Source organism: Xenopus laevis, chromosome 1S (assembly GCF_017654675.1).
Source record: "Xenopus laevis strain J_2021 chromosome 1S, Xenopus_laevis_v10.1, whole genome shotgun sequence".
In the NCBI taxonomy this organism is placed as follows: domain Eukaryota; kingdom Metazoa; phylum Chordata; class Amphibia; order Anura; family Pipidae; genus Xenopus; species Xenopus laevis.
The window spans coordinates 7,519,038-7,542,465 of record NC_054372.1 but is presented as its reverse complement, the minus strand read 5'-3'; the positions used below and the strand labels follow the sequence as shown (position 1 = coordinate 7,542,465).

The 23,428-nt window shown below is 40.3% G+C and overlaps 1 protein-coding gene across 6 annotated transcripts in view; it reads right to left on the bottom strand.

The window, feature by feature from the left end:
- LOC108706501 (catenin alpha-2) overlaps positions 1–23,428 on the bottom strand; it is a 922,761-nt gene that overhangs the window by 765,806 nt on the left and 133,527 nt on the right. For all 6 annotated transcript variants that reach the window (XM_041579366.1, XM_018242985.2, XM_018242984.2 and 3 more), the window contains exon 3: positions 3,834–4,029. In XM_041579366.1, the coding sequence (XP_041435300.1) occupies positions 3,834–4,029 (196 nt within the window). The remainder of the gene's footprint in view (positions 1–3,833; positions 4,030–23,428) is intronic.

The following is a 23,428-nucleotide window of genomic DNA, read 5'->3' as shown; positions in this document are numbered from 1 at the left end:
ATTTAGCAAATCACAGAACCGCTCCAGATTTTTCATGCAATGAGTATTCAAGGCAATATCATAAATGAGTCCATGGAATGTCAAGGGATATGGAATCATTTTCAGCTTTCCCCAAACCATGGTAATTCTGTGCAGAAGCAGGCAGGCTGTGCTCACCGAAAATAATCTTCTTATTGCTGGAAGCTACAATCAGGGAATTGTTCCTTTACAATGGGAATAACTTCTGTCTCTTGTTCCTGTACAATGAAGGGGATTGGGAAGACCACTACGTATACAACCTGTATTACAGGAATGTGAACAAGAGAATGTCCAACCCTTGGTGTGAAGTTAATTTATATCAAGTTAAAGCCTGTTTACAGGGGGAAAGAGAAGCATTTAAGGGTCACATATCTGCTAATTACGTGCAGAATGCTGACAAGATGGATGTTCCTTTAATCCCAGGTTGTCCAGCCAAGATGCCCCAGGCTAAATAGAAAAACTGGTCACCTTGTGGCTTAGGCACAAGTTTTTCTAAGTTCTATATTAGGTACGAGCTCACCATGCCCCTCTGGTATTTCAGGATCTTTGATAATCAATAAAGTCCTGCCATGCAACTTTGCATATCCAAAGGCCTGTTATTGGTTGGCTCAAGGTTTAGATCGAAAGTCTATAGAAGAGCAACTAAGTGTACACAGCAACACTCACCATCACCCACCTGATTCCTATGGAAGCACTTCTTTACAGAAAGAGTCATAAATACCTGTGATAATCTTCCAGCAGATGAAGTGGTTAGTAAAAGAAATCAAGGATAGATATAAAGCAATTTTTAGAGCTTGAAGACAAAGGCAATGTTTCTAAATGTTCTTTTTCTTTTAATACCAATAAAAGGTACCTGCATAAAAATACTCTATAAACAATTAATTTGTAATAAACAAGGTTTAAAGAACTTTGTTCATGTTTAAAGAAAGGCTTAAATAGGCAGCAGTTTGGCACCCACATAACAAAACAACAGTTTGTTTGGATCAGAATACCGCAAGTTAGAAATATAAAAACAAGGATTTGATTGGTTGCTATAGGCAACTGCACTGGCCCATTGTAGGAGTTACAAACATACTGTACAATTGGGGTTCTGCTGTATGGGACTAAATGAACCCTAGTGAATTTCAAATGAGACAAGGTAGACCACCGACCTGTACACTGTTTAGACATATCGCTATCTGTATATACCAGGGGTCCCCAACCACCGGGCTGTGCTAAACCGGGCCTGCTCTGATCCTAGCTGCAAAAGCAATTTAAAGGCCCCAATTATCTGCAATCTCAGCTCCCTGAAGCGCAAGAAACTTTCTACTTATCGCAACAAGGACCAAAACACTGTTTGAACAGTGTTTTTGGTAAGCCTGAAATGCACCCACGCATTATCTCGTCCCCACCTGGTCCTCCGAAAAAGTGTCTGGCTTTAAACTGGTCTGTGATGTAAAAAAAAGTTGGGGACCACTGGTCTATACTATCCTTACATCCTAGTCAAGAGGTCCTTTGATTGAATTTTGTGTGAACAGATAGGAAAATAAATAGATGAGAAATTGTCTACAATGGGTAGGGGTATGGAGTAAGGGAGGTCAAATGGTTTTCCTGCAGTAGAGAATTGTTATATTGCAAGTCTCTCTCTGTCTAGAGAAGGGATGTTTCTGAACTGTAAGGTATGGTGCTGTGACAGAATGTTAGAAATGGGCACCAGTGGTTCTTTACAATGACTGAACAGAAAAGGTACTTCCATTGATTGGCAATAGATTGGGTCTGGATCTAAATAAATCTAGATCTGTCCTCACACATCCAGAATGGGGGTTCAGCCTCACCAGCAGAATAGACACCACAGGGAAATCCCCTCAGTGGAAGCCTCTGGGGATAAGTAATAGCCTGAACTCTCTCCAGCTGTGGTCCCTACACTAAGGTGGGTGTCTTCTTGGAAAAACTAAACCCACACTATCTCTCTTGGTGGAACACAGGACTGCTTTTGTCCACTAGTCCTGACTATGTTACACCCCTATGGTGCACTGTGACATGACGTTAGTCTAGTTCTCCTTCACTGAGCCCCTTTACCCTATTATTATTAAGGGCTTGTTCTCCTGTGTTAAGGCCTACCTCCACATCAGGGCTTCTAGAAGATCCAATGAACATTAAGATGAAGTCCACAAAAAGGCTGAACACTAGGGAACCCTTAACAAGATTTCCACAAGGCATAGTCTACTCCTGAGCAGTAGAGGAACATTTTCACTTTAGATCCCTAAAGATCAAGAATTGTGATAAAACAATTTTATGGTATTAATTAGTGATGGGCGAATTTATTCGCCAGGCGCGAATTCGCGGCGAATTTGCGCGTTTCGCCGCGAGCGAATAAATTCGCGAATCGTCCGCGAAAATTCGCGTCAAAAAAATTCGCCGGCGTCAAAAATTTTTTTTCGAAAAACGGACGCCGGCGCAAAAAACGGGCGCCGGCGTCGAAAAAACGGGCGCCGGCGTCAACAACGGGCGCCGGCGTCAAAAACGGGCGCCGGCGTCAAAAACGAGACGCCGGCGCCGTTTCGCGAATTTTTCGCCGTTTCGCGAATTTCGCGCGAAATTCGCGAATTTTTCGGCGAAGCGAAACGGCGCAAATTCGCCCATCACTAGTATTAATTTGTTAAACATAACTTGCAGTGGTATGCGCCAAAGAACCTCAAGAAACTACTATGTGTCATTGCCCTAAAGCTGTATCTACACTATTAAACCAGCAGTTCTTGATATATAGTTGGCCTTAAGTCTATCATTTGCAAGTTAAAATATCTTGTTTTATATCACGGTTATGTCTACAACATGAGGCATTGGAATCCCTTCTCTTTACAGAAGGCTTTCACTTTATTTGGTGGCACTGTTCTTCTGCAGCCTATGAAAAAGCCTCCTATGAAAAACAGGTGAAATCTGGTACTGCAAGTAGATTTTCACACTGCATTATTATTTTGTTATTGCTTTTTTTTAATATATATACACATTACATGCATGTAAAAAGAATGACTACTTCCCCTTTTATTGTTTTAATAAGTCATTGTTGTGTGTTTTTATAATACTGTTATTGTAAACAGCGAAAGTATAATTGTTGCCCAGAAGAATCACTTATGTTCCATTCAGTTTCTGTCTTTTTTGGGGCAAAATATTAAAGAAAAAATTTAAATTGCTTTTCCATTCCTATTAGGCACTTGCCGCTGTAAAGCAAGAGGCTTTTGGAAATAGATCCCGGATTAACATTGTGCTGTATATTAATTTCATCATTTATTTGTATTCCAGTAGAAGTAGACTGAGCTGCCTGAGACCCAGCAACTATTTTGGAAAGGCTTAGCAGCTGGATACGAGCTGTGTATGGTTTCATGGATTCCTCTGATGGAATCAGAGGCAATTAAATCTCAGTGGCCCAGAAACACACAGGGCACAGAGAGAGCTGAAGATATTGACCGGTGTGCTGATCCAGAACTGCTGCGGCACCTCTTGGGGAGCAAACCTATCAATGTGGGTTATTTTTATGAAGTCCTGCTTACTCAGAGGTTATCCATGCCACTGTGATGCCGGAGAAAGATGATATAGCAACAGCGGAACTGTCTTGGGGAGGGGGGATTAAATCAGGGGTAGCAGAGCAGCAATTTTATGTACAGGAGAAGACAATTCAAAGATTTTTTTGTTTTGTAGGAAGAAGCTTCTCCTATGTCAGTCCTTAGAGCTTAAGTATGCACCAAGAACCAGATTAAAGAGGATAATGCCTGAATTTTAAATGGGTTGGGGGGGGGATGTAAATATTTCAAGAAAAGTCATAACATTTGAAAGTGCACCTTGTTTCCGGACGTCTTCCACCGCAGAGATCAATTCCTCCTTGAGATCGTGGCTGTCTTTTGCAATCTGCTCGCCCTTCTCCAGGAAGTTCTGAGTGGCCTGTTCCACCGAGGCAGCCAACACGTGCGCCTTCTTCGACCTCCCTTTCTTTTTACCAGAGGGGCCCTTGCTGCTGGTGTTCACGAGGGTAGTGACCTGGAGCGACGACAGGACAGAAAGGACTATGAAGATTTTCATTCATCCAAGTCATGGTATATCAAGTTTAAGTAATTCTACTAATAATACAACTGGACTTGCTGAGTTATCATTGAAGACTAGTGATGTGCGGCTCTGGTTTTTCCCGACCCACACCCGACCCTAACCTGCCCTCCCTTAGCCGGTTCCTGCCATCATCCGACTTCTGGGTTCCTTTTATAGACCCGCACCGCTGATGACATCACAAAAGGGGCGGGACGAGCAGGCACATGGCTATAAAGTCAGAAGACGGCATTTGAAGAGGAGTGTGAGGTCGCCCGAACCCGCCCAACCCGTCCAGCAGGTATCAGGTTGGCCCGCACATCACTATTGAAGGCATTTCACTACTCATCCGAGATGCTTCTTCAGTTCAACTGCTCAGATGAGTGGTGAAACGTCTTCAATGATTACTCAGCAAGTCCAGTTGTTTTAGAGACAAGACAGAAAGTGAGCACAAGGGAGAAAAACAACAAGTTCTTCTTCTTAGATAAACAGTATCAATATATAATTACCCCCAAATAATTTAAAAAAAAAGATGGATTTTTAATGCAATATTTAAATTATATTCTGATTCACAGCAGTTTCAGTCGGTTTCCACAACACATTTATGACGCATTTTTTTTTTTTGTTAAAGCAGATAATGAGTTTGTAGAATATATTCAACTGCTTTAAAAGGGTGGCTCATCTTCTGGTTAACTTTTAGCATGTCATGGCTAACTCTAAGCAACCTTTCAATTTGCCTTGAGTTTGCACTGAGATATCTGCATTTTTCTACTGATTATTTCCATCTTTTAAATGGCGGTCATTGACCCCATATAAAAAAAAAACAAATGGTCTGTCGGGCTAAACATTTAGGGGGTTATTTATGAAAGTCCGAATGCCAGAAACTTCAAAGATTTTAGTTTTTTTTACTATAAAAAAAAACTTGCATTTTTCTGGATTTATTAAAGCCAACTGCTGCAAAAAGTCTGAATCAAAACAATCTGGCATCTCAGATCTACCGAGGTTTGTATATAAGTCAATAGGAGAGGTCCCTATACTATTTGAAAGTTTCTGTGGTCTGCCCTGGAATTAGCCCAAAAATCGACTATTTTAGATTTTTTGGGCAAAGATCCAAAAAATTCCGGCTTTTCAGGGAAAAAGCCAGAAAAAAAACTAGAGATTCTGAAAAAAAAACTCAGAAAAAATTGCATACTTAGCGTTAATTTAAAGGTTGAACACATTTCTTGGTGTCAGTACTCAGGGCTATTCAGCAGCAGCACTGAGCACTAATGCCCAACAGAAACCTTAATCCACTTTGCAAATAGCATGCGGGGAGAAAGAATTTAGGCATTCATTTAAGCTCCATATTACTCAGCACATAATGCTCTTTGCTAACCCTGTTTCTTTGACCCACCTTCAACCAATCAATTTCTCTATCTTGGGTTTGCATTGTTTTCACAGTTTTTTTTCCACTGTTTTCACAGAATATTTTTCCCCAGAGCAACAAAGTGTAAAAAATGCAAAAACAGACCAACTGCAGCCGTATATTGCACGCTCCTTACTGCCTTCCCACCCATAGATAAACAGCCATTATATAACTCAGATTTTAAAGGAGAAATAAACCCTAAAAATGAATGTGGCTAAAAATGTCCTATTTTATATAGTGAACTTATTGCACGAGGCTAAAGTTTGAGCTTGTCAATAGCAGCAATGATCCAGGACTTCAAACTTGTCACAGGGGGTCACCATCTTGGAAAGTGTCTGTGACACTCACATGCTCAGTGGGCTCTGATTGGCTGTTGAGAAGCTAAGCTTAGGGCTCGTCACTAATTATCCAGCAGAAAATGAGCTTCCCTGGCTGTAATATAAGCTGATGCTACAGGTTTGCTGATTATTCAATTCTGATGCTAATTGCACTGGTTTCTGTGCTGCCATATAGTAATTATCTGTATTAATTACTAATCAGCTTTATATTGTGACATTTCTATTCTATGTGTACTGTATATTGTGAGTGGCTCCCTAAGCTCAGTAAGTGACAGCAGCACAGAGCATGTGCAGTGAATCAGCAGAAAAGAAGATGGGGAGCTACTGGGGCATCTTTGGAGACACAGATCTTTACTGCTAAAGGGCTGTGGTTGCCTTGGGCTGGTACAGAAACCCAAAACATAATGTACACCTTTTCTAGCTACGGTACTTATTTAGTTAAGCTTTAGTTCTCCTTTAAATGCTTGTTTCCTATGTATTCTGTATCCTATTTTTTAACCACAGGAAACCGGAGGCAGTCCAACAGGAACATCTTCACTTAAAATAGAACTATTTTGTTTTAAGGGCAACAGCCTATTAAATGGTACATTTTCGTGAAAGATTATCCATATTATTATCTTCTCTAGTTGTAGCAATGTCCGTTTTGTAACCACCGCACACACAACTGCAATTGTGCAAGAGACCAGATGATTACAGGCCTTTAAGTGCTTATATTTTAATGTAAATGGCAAAGCAGTCGGATGAGCGCTCAGTTCAGAATTTACAATTTCCGCTAATAGAAAGGGCTAAAGTTTGTCTGCCGTATTATTAGTGAGAAGCAATAACAGCAATTGTGCGTTATAATTGGCAAGGCCTTTGAGGAAAGCATATGTTATATTGTTTATGTGGAGTTCTATTCCATGTAATGCAACATATTCCTCGAGTTCATTGTACAGATCTGCATTCATATAAATCTTGTTCAGGAGCCATTCATGGCAGATCTAAAGCTGATCCATGCAGCTAAATTGGGTCCTGATTTGCATACGTAGGCAAATATGTATGGATGGATGCAGGCACACCTACCTCTTTGCAGTCCATTTCATGACACTTCAAGGGTGAGTCTGAACTTTGTGCTGCGTTACTTGAACATTGGTCTTAGCTATTCTTGAAACCATAGAGGAATGGCTGATACGTTGATGATTACATACTGTTTTCCTGCAAACTTTTTAAGCTAAGGGGAACCCCAAGCAAATGTTGGGTTTCACAAGGCACTTATGTTTACAACTCATTTACAATAAGCAGTGCATTGTGCAAAGTGCAAAAAAAGAAGCTACAATCAGCCATTTTTTTCACTTTGCACACTGTATTTGTCTAGTCCCAAAACTCTGCGTTAGGTTTCAGAAACCTATGAAAGTCAGTAAGGACAAGACTGCACCCCCTTAATTTGTGCTCTACACTTCACATTGGATTCTTAGCCATCATAAGGTGCACGTTCATTCCCCAGGGCAGAAATGTTTCATGTATGATCACTAATGGACATGCTTGTCAGAGTCCTCCCCATCAGTGCATGCATCATTGGTGCAAGATCAAGTGTCCTCACACATACGAATACCCCCAAAATGAATACTCAAAGGAGAATTCAACCAGTAACTAAAAAAAAAAACGCTACCCACCTACTTTATATAGACCCCCTTTAAACAACAGATTTATATCAAATTAAGTGGCAGATTAAAGAATCTTACGAAACTGGAATATATATTTAAGTAAATATTGCCCTTTTACCTCTTGCCTTGAACCACCATTGTGTGATGGTCTGTGTGCTGCCTCAGAGATCACCTGGCCAGAAATACTGCAGCTCTAACTGTAACAGGAAGAGATCACCTGACCAGAAATACTGCAGCTCTAACTGTAACTGGAAGAGATCACCTGACCAGAAATACTGCAGCTTTAACTGTAACGGGAAGAGATCACCTGACCAGAAATACCACAGCTCTAACTGTAACAGGAAGAGATCACCTGACCAGAAATACTGCAGCTCTAACTGTAACAGGAAGAGATCACCTGACCAGAAATACTGCAGCTCTAACTGTAACAGGAAGAGATCACCTGACCAGAAATACCACAGCTCTAACTGTAACAGGAAGAGATCACCTGACCAGAAATACTACAGCTCTAACTGTAACAGGAAGAGATTGCCTGACCAGAAATACCACAGCTCTAACTGTAACAGGAAGAGATCACCTGACCAGAAATACTGCAGCTCTAACTGTAACAGAGAGAGATCACCTGCCAGAAATACTTCAGCTCTAACTGTAACAGGAAGAGAATGCCTGACCAGAAATACTGCAGTTCTAACTGTAACAGGAAGAGATCACCTGACCAGAAATACTGCAGCTCTAACTGTAACAGGAAGAGATCACCTGACCAGAAATACTGCAGCTCTAACTGTAACAGGAAGAGATCACCTGACCAGAAATACTACAACTCTACTGTAACAGGAAGAGATCACCTGACCAGAAATACCGCAGCTCTAACTGTAACAGGAAGAGATCACCTGGCCAGAAATACTGCAGCTCTAACTGTAACAGGAATAAGTGTGGAAGCAAAAGACACAACTCTGTCTATTAATTGGCTCATGTGACCTAACATGTATGGTATGTTTGTGTGCACTGTGAATCCTACCATCCCAGGGGGCGGCCCTTATTTTTTAAAATGGCAGTTTTCTATTTATGATTATCCAATGGCACATACTATTAAAAAGTATATTATAAAGAAAATGGTTTATTTACATGAAGCAGGGTTTTACATATGAGCTGTTTTATGCTATATCTTTTTATAGAGACCTTCATTGTTCAGGGGGTATAGTTTTCCTTTAATGCCTTGATCTACATATTCATAGACTGCGTAATTACCTTTGTGAGTTTTCCTTGCACTCCTTCTGTTCCTCAGCTGAGATCTCCTTCTTATCTCCAGGGAAAATATCACCTTCAGACTCAAATTGGTACCTGGCAAAGCCCTTGCACCCCTTTAGTGCTTTAGAGCTACTTTTTTTTCAACTTCTTCTGTGTACTTTGTGTTTTTGAATGTCAGTGGCATTGATGCCCGAAACGCATTGACAAGGGTTTGTTCGCCTTCAAATGAACTTTTAGTATGATGTAGGAAGTGATATTTAGTGATGGGCGAATTTATTCGCCATTTGCGAATTCGCGGCGAATTTATTCGCGAAACGGCCGCGAAAATTCACTGGTAAAAATTCGCAAATTTTTTGCCGTTTCGTGAATTGCGCAGGAAATTCGCGAATTCTTCGGCGAAGCGAAATGGGGCAAAATTGCCCATTACTAGTGATATTCTGAGACAATTTGCAATTGGTTTTCATTTTTTATTTGTAGTTTTTGACTTATTTAGCTCTTTATCCAGAAGCTCTCCAGTCTGAGTTTTCAGCAATCTGGCTGCTAGGGTACAAATTATCCGACAATTTTTTTTTTTGTCACGTCGGAATTTTTGCCGCAAAATGCAGAAATTTTTCGTGAATTTGTGCCTGCCGAATTTATTCGCCCATCGCTAGTCAGTGGGTGATGTTGTAGTTACAACAACAGAAGTAATGCAAGTTGCAGGTAACACTAATATATCTCTGCTCTGACGATCTTGCCCTACTATCACTATCTTCCCTCACTACTCCCCTTCTTGCCCTACTGCCTTTAACTTGACCTGATCTTGGTGTTTCCCTTACTGTTCCTGTTCTTGCTCTTTAATCACCATCTTGGCCTACAATTAGGGTTGCCACCTGTCCGGTTTTGACAGCCCGTTATTATGAGGCGCTGCCCGGGTCTATACTTCCTGTCCGGTTTTCCAAATAAGGAAAACCAGGTGGGATTCCCTTGATTGACATGGTGATCGACCAATCGCTGATTGCTGTGTCATAGCCCCGCCCACTGATGTCACGGGTCCGACCACTGACGCCACAGACACGCCCACTGACGTCACGGACCCGCCCCCCACCCGGTCTCAGCCAGACCTAAAGGTGGCAACCCTACCTACAATACTAGCCATTGATATGATAATTCCCATGCTATGGCGCCTCTATATTGTACAAGACAAAGGGCCTTTTTATCTAAAGAAGACATGTGCTCCTTTAACCCAGTGAATTCTTATTTACTTATTCAGTAAATTATTATAGCTATTTAATGTTTTTCTCCACGTAGTGATTTTTTCGGGAGTGTTTATGTATTTAATCAAGTCCATTGACACTGTAAGGTACATAATGAATTATTATCCCCAGTGTCAGCCTTTCCTCCTTGGTAAACGACCGGTCGTGTTAAGGAAATTATTATTTTCCTCGGGTAACAGAGGAAACTGCAGAAATGTGAAAATCCTTGAGTACAAAAATATCAACACACTGAATTACATATTTCTAGGCCCATGTACGTTGTATTTATTTAGACAGTCGCTCCATGTAAATGCCAGTGCTCGTGTTTAACCGTTCTTTATTCTTTCTCCTAATGGATCAGCAAACTGCAGGGAACAGCCAATGACCTGAATGGAGGAAGAGCTGACATTTCGGCGTAACGCCATTCTCTCTCAGTTATAACGCCATCATTCCACTTGAATGCCCGGTCTTATTGCCTCGCTGATTAGACTAATAGTATTCATCTCTGTGCCATGCATCCTACTTACTGAGAGCCTCCAAGAAACAAAGCCATAAAACAAGTGCCGAGAAGCTGGAATTATATCTGGCAGGAGTTAAGAAATGTACATTCAAAATTCTGCAAAATATTCAACTTCACCTTTTCTCAAAACCTGCAGTTTCTCTCATGTCAGACTATGAGATTTTGGAAATGTCATTCGGGGCAAAAGACTGGATTCATTACAAAACAGATAAATATATAAGTGCATAGAGGTAGAGAGATTATAGTTAAAATAGATTAATTGTCTATTCACAGAGATCTATATCCTGGGCACTTTATTTGAGTGTATACGATTATTTTTTGTGAACTTTTAATAACTAAGTTGTATAAAAGCAAGAAACTAAGCAAATTACATGATATCAATTCAATAGACATCATCTCTCCCTACTATACCTGCTATTCCACAGTCACACTCCCTTCCCAGAGACTATTATCCACTGTTACTATAGGCACCATCTCTCCCTACTATACCTGCTATTCCACAGTCACACTCCCTTCCCAGAGACTATTATCCACTGTTACTATAGGTACCATCTCTCCCTACTATACCTGCTATCCCACAGTCACACTCCCTTCCCAGAGACTATTATCCACTGTTACTATAGGCACCATCTCTCCCTACTATACCTGCTATCCCACAGTCACACTCCCTTCCCAGAGACTATTATCCACTGTTACTATAGACACCATCTCTCCCTACTATACCTGCTATCCCACAGTCACACTCCCTTCCCAGAGACTATTATCCACTGTTACTATAGGCACCATCTCTCCCTACTATACCTGCTATCCCACAGTCACACTCCCTTGCCAAAGACTATTATCCACTGTTACTATAGGCACCATCTCTCCCTACTATACCTGCTATCCCACAGTCACACTCCCTTCCCAGAGACTATTATCCATTGTTACTATAGGCACCATCTCTCCCTACTATACCTGCTATCCCACAGTCACACTCCCTTCCCAGAGACTATTATCCACTGTTACTATAGGCACCATCTCTCCCTACTATACCTGCTATCCCACAGTCACACTCCCTTCCCAGAGACTATTATCCCACTGTTACTATAGGCACCATCTCTCCCTACTATACCTGCTATCCCACAGTCACACTCCCTTCCCAGAGACTATTATCCCACTGTTACTATAGACACCATCTCTCCCTACTATACCTGCTATCCCACAGTCACACTCCCTTCCCAGAGACTATTATCCACTGTTACTATAGGCACCATCTCTCCCTACTATACCTGCTATCCCACAGTCACACTCCCTTCCCAGAGACTATTATCCCACTGTTACTATAGGCACCATCTCTCCCTACTATACCTGCTATCCCACAGTCACACTCCCTTCCCAGAGACTATTATCCCACTGTTACTATAGACACCATCTCTCCCTACTATACCTGCTATCCCACAGTCACACTCCCTTCCCAGAGACTATTATCCACTGTTACTATAGGCACCATCTCTCCCTACTATACCTGCTATCCCACAGTCACACTCCCTTCCCAGAGACTTATTATCTTATGATGTCCTTTTAAATGTTGATCTTTTTCCTTTACCTCTAATTGAATGACAGTTGGCTTGCTGTTTTTGGGAAGAGCATTCTGAAACTGCACTTTAATAATAATTGGGGAAAAAAGAAATTGAAACCAATCTAGTGCCCACACCACACTTTTCTGACCTCTAGTTTTGTAAGCAGCTAAAATCAATTCTTTGCCTGTCATCAGATCTATAAAAGTGTATGTGCCACAGCTTGTATTCAGCTAATAATGAGACGCATGGCTCAATCAAAGTGAATGGTCATCAGCCTGAATTACAATTAACATCAGTCAAGGTATAATGTTCTCTCCTTGGCAAGTCCATTTGTTGTCATGGGGATATGATTTGGGCAGTAATGCATTCAGATCTCAAGATTTCACATAAGATACATTTCTAGTATTTTCAGAGATGTACGAACTAAAGCAATTAATACCAGTGTGCCTTGGAGTCATGACAAAAATATTCAGTATATTCTCCTTATATATGTAATTTTATTCAAGCTATATTGTTTTATTTTGATATATCAGTGACCCCCAACCAGTGGCTCATGAGTAACATGTTGTTCACTAACCCCCTGATGTTGCTCTCAATGGTCTCAAAGCAGGAGCTTATTTTTGAATTCCAGGCTTGGAGGCAAGTTCTGGTGCATAAAAACCAGATGTACTGCCAAACAGAGTCTCCTGTAGGCTACCAGTCTACATAGGGGCTACAAAATAGCTACTCACAGCACCACTAGAAACATTTTCATGCTTTTGTTGATCCCCAACTCTTTTTACATTTATATGAGGCTCACGGGTAAAAAAAAAAAATGGAGATTCCTGTGATATATGATGAACAAACCATATGAGATAGTATAGACAGTAAACATGAAGAATTGAAGATGACACACTTTTTCTTTTTTTTTAGCAAATTAGGCAGAAGAACATTTCATTCTAGAGAGCATGAACAGACCAAGCAGAGAGGCAGAGAGCAAAGGCTGATGGGATTTATCCACCTACACATCAATAGACCATATCTGCCCAAGTATATTCATTGTTGTCAAAGTGAGTTTAGTTATGATTTCCATTACCATGGTGGAAATAGATACAAGACACAGGGTGACCTTAAAGTTAAAGAGGACAAACACTGGCCAACCTGCCACATCTGACCAATAGAAGTGCAGGTTCAAAAGATGACTATTGTGCAGTTTGTCCAGCCTCAGGAATATCGAAATGCTGCTGGTGTTGGGCTGATGGTCAAACTGAGCTGATCTCACAGAAAGGGAGAAGAAGCCGTTACTTTCTCACTTGGTGCATCAGGGATGAACTTTTTTACTTTTTTCAGACAGAATGATCTTTTGAAATGGCCCTCCTGAGATGCCATAAAGACCAAGATGGCCAGGCAGCATGGTCAAACATGGAATGCCCCAACATATCTGGGGGAAGTAGAATAAATGACTCATGACAATAATAGTAGACTTATCACATTGTTTTTTAGATTGACATCAGTTCTCCATTCCCAGTAAGATGATGAGATTGTTTTACTTGAGCATTTCCAGGTTCCATTCATTTGCCTTTATCAGCTCTGCCGGTTTTGTTTAAATTCTCCCCAGAATTGCCTAAAGAGTGTTTGTTTCTGGTGCTCGAGGCAATCTGATAAAAATAACTTGCCTACAGCTACACAATGCTCTATGAATCCAAAGCAATTTCCTCACATGATACATAAAAAAAAAAAAAAAACTACTGGTTTAATTGGTTTTACTGAGATTAAAATGCAAGGAAATGAGAGCAGAGCAGGCAATGACTCTTCAAGTGTTTTTCTCTTGTCTCTTCCCATACACCTACCTACAGTACCGTGTGATATTGAACCCTCTTTATATAGGAGAAATTAGATCTGAGAGAGTTGTCAGTAACCCCTCACTTTCCCTTGTCTCTGCCCCTATATATTAGGTAAATGTCTAGTGCTACCAATCCTTATTTCTGTTACCTCAAGGTTCCAACAATAAATTTTTTTGCTTCAATTTCTCAAGATTTATTTTACAGAAATTCTCTGCTGCGTTGTATTCCATCCTTTTCGTCTCCAGTGTCTAACAAATGGTTGCAGCGTTTTCCTATTTTGTTTCAACAAGCAATAAATAAATAGGAGTTTATTTAATAGTTTTGCCAATCAAAGTTATTGAGCATCAGCACAACAAAGTGAGTCTGACAAAACCAATGGCTTCAAATGAAGGGATCGGCACAGTCTCTTCAATAATTCTTTCCAATGCTGTAGTATAAGTTTTAATCTTTACAACGATTATATGGTCGTTATATGGTAGTGGTCACACAATAACCAACCAGTCGCTTGAGAGCAACATGTTGCACACCAATCATTTGGATGTTGCTCCCAGTGGCCTCAGAGCAGGAGCTTATTTTTGAATTCAAGGCTTGGAGACAAGTTTTGGTTGCATAAAAAACAGTTGTACTGCCAAACAGAGTCTCCTGTAGGCTGCCAGTCTACACAGTGCTATCAAATAGCCAACAAAAGCCCTCATTTTGCACCCCAAGAACTTTTTTATGCTTGTGTTGCTCCCCAACACTTTTTACATTTGAATGTGACTCATGGGTAAAACAGTTGGGGACCCCTGCCTTACATGGTGGGGCTAGTTTAACCTATTAAAAGCTTCAGGGGGTCATTGAACCCTCATACAGTCATGAAAGGGGTTATAAGCTGGAGAAGTCACTATAAGTTCATATAATCGGGGACTACTGAATCATTTAAGACTTGGGACAGTGTAACCCAATATCCAGGTGTTTACAAAACAATTACATTCTTGGGAGAGGGTGGTCACTGCAGTATTGCATGTGGGGGAGCTAACACTAGCCTTTCCTTGGGAACCACTAATCCCACTGTACCTGTATATTTTTGTAATGACTGTGTTAATGCTTCTCTCATTGGCACTTGCTCCCTCTCACTGTATAACATACTTGGGGTGGTAGTACCCACTGAAGGTTGTATAGAATGTTCTTGTGATGCCAGAACCTCTCACTCTTTAATGCACTTGGAGTACCACTGCTTCTCAATGTTTATTGTGCTTTGGGTGCTATTAATCATTGCTCTCAGTGTATAATGTGCACCGTTGCTAGCAGCCAACTTTTGGCCAGAGGAGGAAATATTCATCGATGACTCTTTATATAAGAATACAGTATTCCATGACATTCAAATTGTGCTGAAAATTTTGCATAAAGAAAAGTCACATTTCCCATTAAATGTAAAAAAAAATTACCCAGAACACTGTAATTACCTGCTGATGACCCCATAAAGAACAGTCGAAGTTTAAAGCAGTGGTTCTGCAGCTTGTTTATTCAGTTGTGTTTTAAAGCATTGAAATTCATGGGCAGTGTACTTTCTCTTTTTTTAATATATTGCAGAAAGCCAGATGATATTGACAGGAATATCCTTTTGACTGCTTAAGATAAGACAGATGAGAATAAAGGAATCTATACATTCTGAGCAGATCAGACTCGATATCGGGAAAGCCTGGCTGGAAGGTATTGAGGGAAGAAGATGAAAGTCTAAATTGTTCTCGTAATAATCTTTTACTATAACAAACAAATGTTCTACACAGTCCATCTCCAGCCTGCTATAACCAATGTTTATCATAGGCAGCTTTTAGGCCTTGCCTACTGCAAAAAACACTATCCAACACTATAAATATTACAGGGCAATGAATACATTACAATTATACTGTATGTTGTGGAGGAGTTACCATAACCCTATGTGTAAGACTTTGAATCTTAAAAAACAGGAAAATTCAGACCATGTCCCCAACTGCCGAGCCCACCCAGTTACCATTAGACTCTTCAGTCCCAGTGAAATGCCACATACTTTATGGTACAGTAAATGTCCTGGAGGTCCACAATTCAACACTGTCCCAACTGGCATAACCATTGATTTTTTTGCTTACAGGAGAGGATAACATTGCTCTTTGAGAAGCCACGTTCTCTAGTATATTACCATATAACTTTCAAAGTAATCAAATTCCTTTTAGAATCAACCTCAGTCGACACCAAACCCCAGCTTTACTAGAGGGATAAAACACTCTGACCATATCATTTCCAAAATAGGCAACCTCTTTTGAGAACCAATCTCATCCTTTACCAAAGCCCAGCATTGCTAGATGGGTTTGATACTTTGATCGCTTTCAAAGTAGGCAATCTTCTTTTAGAATCAACCTTAACCTACACCAAAGCCTTCCATTAATGGAGGGTTCATACATTATGACCATATCACTTTCAAAGTAGGTGACATCTTTTTTTTTTTTAATCATCCTCAACATATGACAAAACAGCAGTCATGTTCAGTCATTCAGGGCTGACTCAGGATTTCCAAAATAGGCAACATTCTTTCAGAATCAGCCTCAGCCTACTGTTAATGGAGGGATCATACACTCTGACCATATCATGTTTAAAGTAAGCTACATTCTTTCAGACTCAACATCAACCTACACCAAAGCCCATCATTTCTAGATGGATAAGATATCCCGAGAGACCATATCACTTCCAAAGTAGGCAACTTTCTTTCAGACTCAACCTCAACTTACATCTAAGCCCATCATTGCTGGATGAATTTTATATTCTGACCATATCACTTCCAAAGTATGCAACTTTCTTTCAGAATCAGCCTCAGCCTACACCAAAGCCTATCATTACTGGAGGGATCATATACCCTGACCATATCACTTCCAAAGTAGTTGACCTCCATTGAGAATCAACCTTAATTTATGCTTTTCCTGATCCAGCAGTCATTCTGGGTTGGGTCATCATACTCTTCATACAGAGTTGGGCTGGTGTACCAATATATTTTCTAATCAAGAACTCTTCACAAATGCAATGTACTAAAAATGTGAAATTAATTTAAGGATATCTTCTTGTGGAACCAGTTTCCCTCCCAACAAAAGCATACACGAGATAGCTTTTATTTACATGCAATGTCAGGTGCAGTCTTGCACATATCTTTTCTCCTACTCATTTTATAGCACTAAAGTCCTTTTACAGATCATCCGTCCATGCATTCTGTATAAAGCACCTTTAATTATCAAAAACTTAATTACAATTTGCAGTCTTCCCAAATCCCCCAAGCTCAGAGATAAGCAAAGGCATAGGTTAAGATTTGACTGCCTTATACAAGCTTTTCTGTAGGCTTTCTGCATTATCTGGAGAGAACTTGCTATCTATTTTCCGAGTGAATGCACACGTTGTCCTTCTTTGCATTCTCTTTACAGAGGTGCAGCCCGGCCTGCATTTAGATTCCGTGCTGCGAATAGATTAAAGCTGCCATTTAACAAGAACAGATATTAGAAGGTTATCACTAAGTCATTTCTAAGAAGGGAGTAGGTACATCAGTTTCCCTCAACAACAGTGAAAGCAGAGATAAGGTTGGAAAGTCTACACAATAAACTAAACTACAAGTACTTTACTAGGGTTGATTCTTAAAGCAACATCTGTCAGCAAACACTATAGCAGAAGGCTAACAATGTAGTGCCAGATAATATTGTGCAAAGCGGGTTACAATCACTGGAAAGAACATTTCAAAATGTAAACAACTTATCAATTGTGGTCAACCAAGCTTAAACTGAAACAAGGGAGACCCCTTTATCAACATTCTCATTTTAGTGGTTTTTAGAGGTTTTAGAAACCAATGATAAACTTGTTTTCTCTAAAATCATGAATGTCATGCAGTTTATTAATACATCCAAATATAAAAAGGACGAACCAAAATAAAAAGAGAAAAGTTGATAAAAGCACAAAAATATATAAAAAAAAACCTTTGAAAATGTGAGTTTTTCAGACAATTTGGTACCTGCAGTTTTTACTTTTTATTTTTAAAATTTCTATAAAATTCTAAAAATGCAAGATTTATAAAGTATAAAAAAAACTGTGCCAAGTAAAATTTTGCTCATCACTAATGCAGACTTCTAGATGTTTTCTGGGTTTTTTACGCTAGAAATTGTCCTACGAATTGTTTTTTGACACATTTTTGATATTTTAATAAATTCCATGGCATTTGTGCTTTTAGAAAAATGGTTGATTAAAAAGGTTTGAATAGGATCAGAACAACTCCCATTGACTTTTTTAGGGCTTTAGGAACTTTTACTTGCCAAACTTTTATATTAGAGTTTTCCAAGGTGCTTAGGGGGCCGATTCACTAACTTCGAGTGAAGGATTCGAAGTAAAAAAACTTCGAATTTCGAAGTTTTTTTTGGGCTACTTCGACCATCGAATGGGCTACTTCGACCTTCGACTACGACTTCGAATCAAGGATTCAAACTAAAAATCGTTCGACTATTCGACCATTCGATAGTCGAAGTACTGTCTCTTTAAAAAAAACTTTGACCCCCTAGTTCGGCAGCTAAAAGCTGCCGAAGTCAATGTTAGCCTATGGGGAAGGTCCCCCATAGGCTTGCCTAACTTTTTTTGATCGAAGGATATTCCTTCGATCGTTGGATTTAAATCCTTCGATCGTTCGATCATACTATCTGTGCTAAATCCTTCGACTTCGATATTCGAAGTCAAAGGATTTTAGTTCCTAGCCGAATATCGAGGGTTAATTAACCCTCGATATTCGACCCTTAGTGAATCAGCCCCTTAATTTAGCATTTTTAGAGTTTTTAGAGGCTTATTTATAAAAAAAAAAATTGTGGATTTAGAAGTTTTCAAACCCACAAACTCTAAAACCACGAATGCCATGAAAGTTATTAAAAGATCCAAACTAAAAAAAAGTACAAATGGGAAAAAGTTTGCGAAAATTTATGACATTTTGACTCGTCACACAACAAACACTTTTTTATATTGTCGCACAATACCCACAATAGCCTATATCAAAACACCTGAAAACCTCAAAAACCATGAAGAAAAGAAAGATCTTCCAGTCATTAAAGGGACATCTGCCATTGACTTCTACAATATTTCGTTTTTTTTCAGTTTCAGTTTTTAGCTGGAGTATTTTCAGATTCGGAATCATCTTACTTTAGTCGAATAATAAATGCCAGAAAATGTGTGGTTTTTTTTCAACAAAAAACACAACCCGAAAACTATGTGATTGAGTCAATTGGCCCCAACGAAGCTTAGGAAATGTAGTCAGACATGAGTAACCAGAAACCAGGCTTGAACCCATATCAGCCCCAAGAAAGACAGAGCAGAAAAGCAAATAATATTGTAGCAAAGGAATACAAAAACTAGCTGCCAGTTATCTTAGATTAATTCAGACCGCAAAACAAATTATATTTTTAGAGAAAAACTTTAATCTATTACAAAAAAATCCAGTTTACAGTACAGGTATGGTATCCTTTATCCGGAATCCCATCCAGAAAGCTCAGAATTACGGAAGGGCTGTCTCCCATAGACTCAATTTTATCCAAAAAACTGATTTCCTTTTCTGTGTAATAATAAAACAGTAATTGTATTTGATCCCAACTAAGATATAATTAATCCTTAAAAGCAAAACCAGCCTATTGGGTTTATTGAATGTTTACATGATTTTATAGTAGACAAGGTATGAAGATGCAAATTATGGAAGGATCTGTTATCTAAAAGGTCTAGTGATGGGCGAATTTCTCCCATTTTCCTTCGCAAAAAATGTGTGAATGTTCCTTGAAATTCACGAAATGGCGAAAAAATTGCAAAACTCGAATTTTGACAATCACATCAATTTTTTATGCGGCGTTAAAGTCGACGGGCATCCGATTAGTGTTGATGCGCGACAGTTTTGATGCAAGCGACCTTTCTGATGTGCGTCCAAATGTTTTTGACACGGCGAATTCTCACTGGAGTTTTGCGAACATATTTGCCGGTGGCGAAGCGTGGAAATTCACCTGATGAATTCATTCCTCCTTCACTACTCTGGTCCCAAGCATTTTGGATAACAATTTTCTACCTGTATAGAAATATTTTTTTTAACTAGTTTACTGCGTGAAACTGGAAGTCCAGGCACCTGCCTCTCAATTATATATACTGTATATAATCCAATCGTATTGAGTGATGGTTGGCAGGCCACGACGGCTGTGACACAATCCTGGCCCAGGAACACAGTTCATAGCGTGAGGTTCAGCCATTGCCTCACTTGTCACTCCCAGAGAAGAAAGAAACACATTTTCATTTGATTAGGAGACAATTGGCTTCAGGCTGAGGTTCTATAACCTTCACCTGCCTTTCCAGCCGTTTCATAAAGATGCTGCTGTTCCAGATTTGCAGACTGTGTTTTCTTATTTAAGCCCCCAAATGCCTGAAATAGGAGTTTCTAAGAACAGCTTAGGCTGTAGCCTTCTGTAGAGTATGAATGAGTAAATAATAATGGCCATTCCCCTGGCTGCTGCACAATATGATTATGCCACAGAGCATTAGATGGATAATAATGAGAGCACTAAAGCTTCCTTCCTATCTGGAGCTCTCTCATTCCCTGGCACTCCTGCCTCTATCTGGAGCTGTCTCGTTCCCTGGCACTCCTGCCTCCATCTGGAGCTGTCTCATTCCCTGGCACTCCTGCCTCCATCTGGAGCTGTCTCATTCCCTGGCACTCCTGCCTCCATCTGGAGCTGTCTCATTCCCTGGCACTCCTGCCTCCATCTGGAGCTGTCTCGTTCCCTGGCATTCCTGCCTCCATCTGGAGCTGTCTCGTTCCCTGGCACTCCTGCCTCCATCTGGAGCTGTCTCATTCCCTGGCACTCCTGCCTCCATCTGGAGCTGTCTCATTCCCTGGCACTCCTGCCTCCATCTGGAGCTGTCTCGTTCCCTGGCATTCCTGCCTCCATCTGGAGCTGTCTCGTTCCCTGGCACGCCTGCCTCCATCTGGAGCTGTCTCGTTCCCTGGCATGCCTGCCTCCATCTGGAGCTGTCTCGTTCCCTGGCACTCCTGCCTCCATCTGGAATTGTCTCGTTCCCTGGCACGCCTGCCTCCATCTGGAGCTGTCTCGTTCCCTGGCACTCCTGCCTCCATCTGGAGCTGTCTCGTTCCCTGGCACTCCTGCCTCCATCTGGAGCTGTCTCTTTCCCTGGCACGACTGCCTCCATCTGGAGCTGTCTCGTTCCCTGGCACTCCTGCCTCCATCTGGAGCTGTCTAGAACTGGGTAGACCTGGGTAGTGAAGGTAGTGAAGTTTCCCCAGTGAAAATGATGCTCATTAATTTCCACCCATAGATTTCAAGGCATTTGGCATTTTGCCAACAAAGCTAAGCGGGTTCAGATTCGCCCATCACTAGACCAGGGCCCATACTTCTCCATGGGGCCTGCAGGGGATACAAAGGAGCCACTTTGTACCGCAGTAAAGAGGATGGAAGGCTCAGGTATAGCTTTGGGAGCACAGAGGATAAAGATCTATACAGGTGGGGTTGGTGTTGAGCAAGGGTTTTGGAGATTATGGGCACCCTTAGCCTGACTATGGGGTTCAGTTACATTATTGGAAATTGTAGAATATACAGCCCAGAAGAGCTGCACTGGTTGCATTTCATTTTAATACAGAATTACAATCAGTGCAGCCAGAAATGAGCATTGACTCAAAGCCTACACCTCATGGCCAAGTAACCTTAATATTTATATAATACACCAAAGCCACGAATATTGTGCCAATTATATCCTTATAGGCCTTCAGCCTGGTGCTTTTATATGGTTGTGGAACTACTCAGTGACTTATAATATCCTTATATTCCCTATTTTATTCACTATATATCATACCACCCAACTGTCCCATTTTTAGAGGGACTGTCCCTCTTTTGACACCTTAACCCGCAGTCCCTCGTTTGTACTGGAAAGTCCTGTTTTTCTCTGCACTGAACAGCCAGAAAAAGAAACAAAGTTTCGAACTTAATTGGCTTTTGGCAGAGAGCCCAGAACAGCCACAGCTGCAGATAACATACTTTTGTAACAATTTTGGGATAAGCAAATAAGTAATTGTAACAATATAAGATAACAGGTCCCTTGGGAAAAGTTAGACTCACAGCTTAAAGGGCAACTCACCTTCATTAGCAAAACTGTAATAGCTAAAAAAAACACAGAAATATGTTCAAACTTTCATAACCTGGCAAATTTTGTAAAATGAACATGGTAATTAGGGGGTGTGGCCACACCAATAGGCGTGGTCCAAAAAAATTTCACTGCGCTACACGCCAACTTTTTTTGTCCCTCTTTTTATTTCCAAAATGTTGGGAGGTCTGATATATTTCATACTATTTGCCTTAAGGTAAAAGTGAGACTGTTCCTACTCTCAATATAACATTTTTAAAGGATTTCTTAAACACATTTTAAAGACATAAGACCACCATTAACAAGGTGGGTTTTGGGGTGCTAGAACGGGATGGTAGTTTGAGCTACACTGTGGGGGTTATTTAATAAAGTCCAAATGCTTAAATCTCAAAAAATTATAGTTTTTTTACTATAAAATCCAAATTTTTAGTGGGGAAAAGAAAATTTGAATTTTTGAGATCTATTATACACCAAGGCTGCAAAAAGTCAGAATCCAAAAATCGGCATCTTAGATCTGCCAAGGTTGTATATACTGTAAGTCAACGGGAGAGGTCACTATACTAATTAGAAGTTATTGTGGTCTGCGCTGGGTTTATCACGAAAATCCGATAATTTTGGACTTTTCAGGCAAATATCCGAAAAAATTGTACGATTCAGGAAAAAGTCTAAAAATATTATACAATGCGATTTTCAGTACAATTTTTGGTGTTTTTACCAGAACTGATTAATTTGTGCTTTTTAAAGGGCATGCAAAGGCAAAAAAATAAAATCCCTTTTTTACTTTGTTTTATGAAAAAGAAATCTATCTCCAATATACTTTAACTAAAAAATATGTACCATTTTTTAAGAAACCTGACTGTATACAGTGAAATTCTCCCTTCATTTACTGCTGTGGATAGGAATTGTCAGACGGTCCCTAACTGCTCTGCAGGGAAACAATCATACTTATGAACAGCAGGGAGAGCCCCCGCCTTACTTCCCAGCCATGCAGAACTCAAGCAGCTTTGTTTGTTTCCCTGTAGAGCAGTCGGCGATTGTGTCGAGATTTGTATTGGATTTTATTTTTGCCTTTATGTCCCCTTTACTGTTTCCAACTCAAGCTGCAGGGACAAAGAACATGACGCCAGATTTAAACAGATAAACTGGGATTCTATTTGTAGGATTAGTTTTGATGCAAACGACTTTTCTGAGGCGCGCCCAAAATTCTTTGATGCCCGCGAAAATTCGTCAAAGAATTTAACACACAGGTTCCAAGATAATGTGGATGAATAACAAATTCCTAGTGAATCCCAGTGGCAGAGTTCGACATTGTTATAAAGTTCACACTGTATATTCCAGAGAAAGAAGTTTAAATGGGTCTGTGGACCTTTTCATCGTTAAATCTCCTAGCTCTGGAAATTATTTTTAATGAGCAGCTGTAAATCAC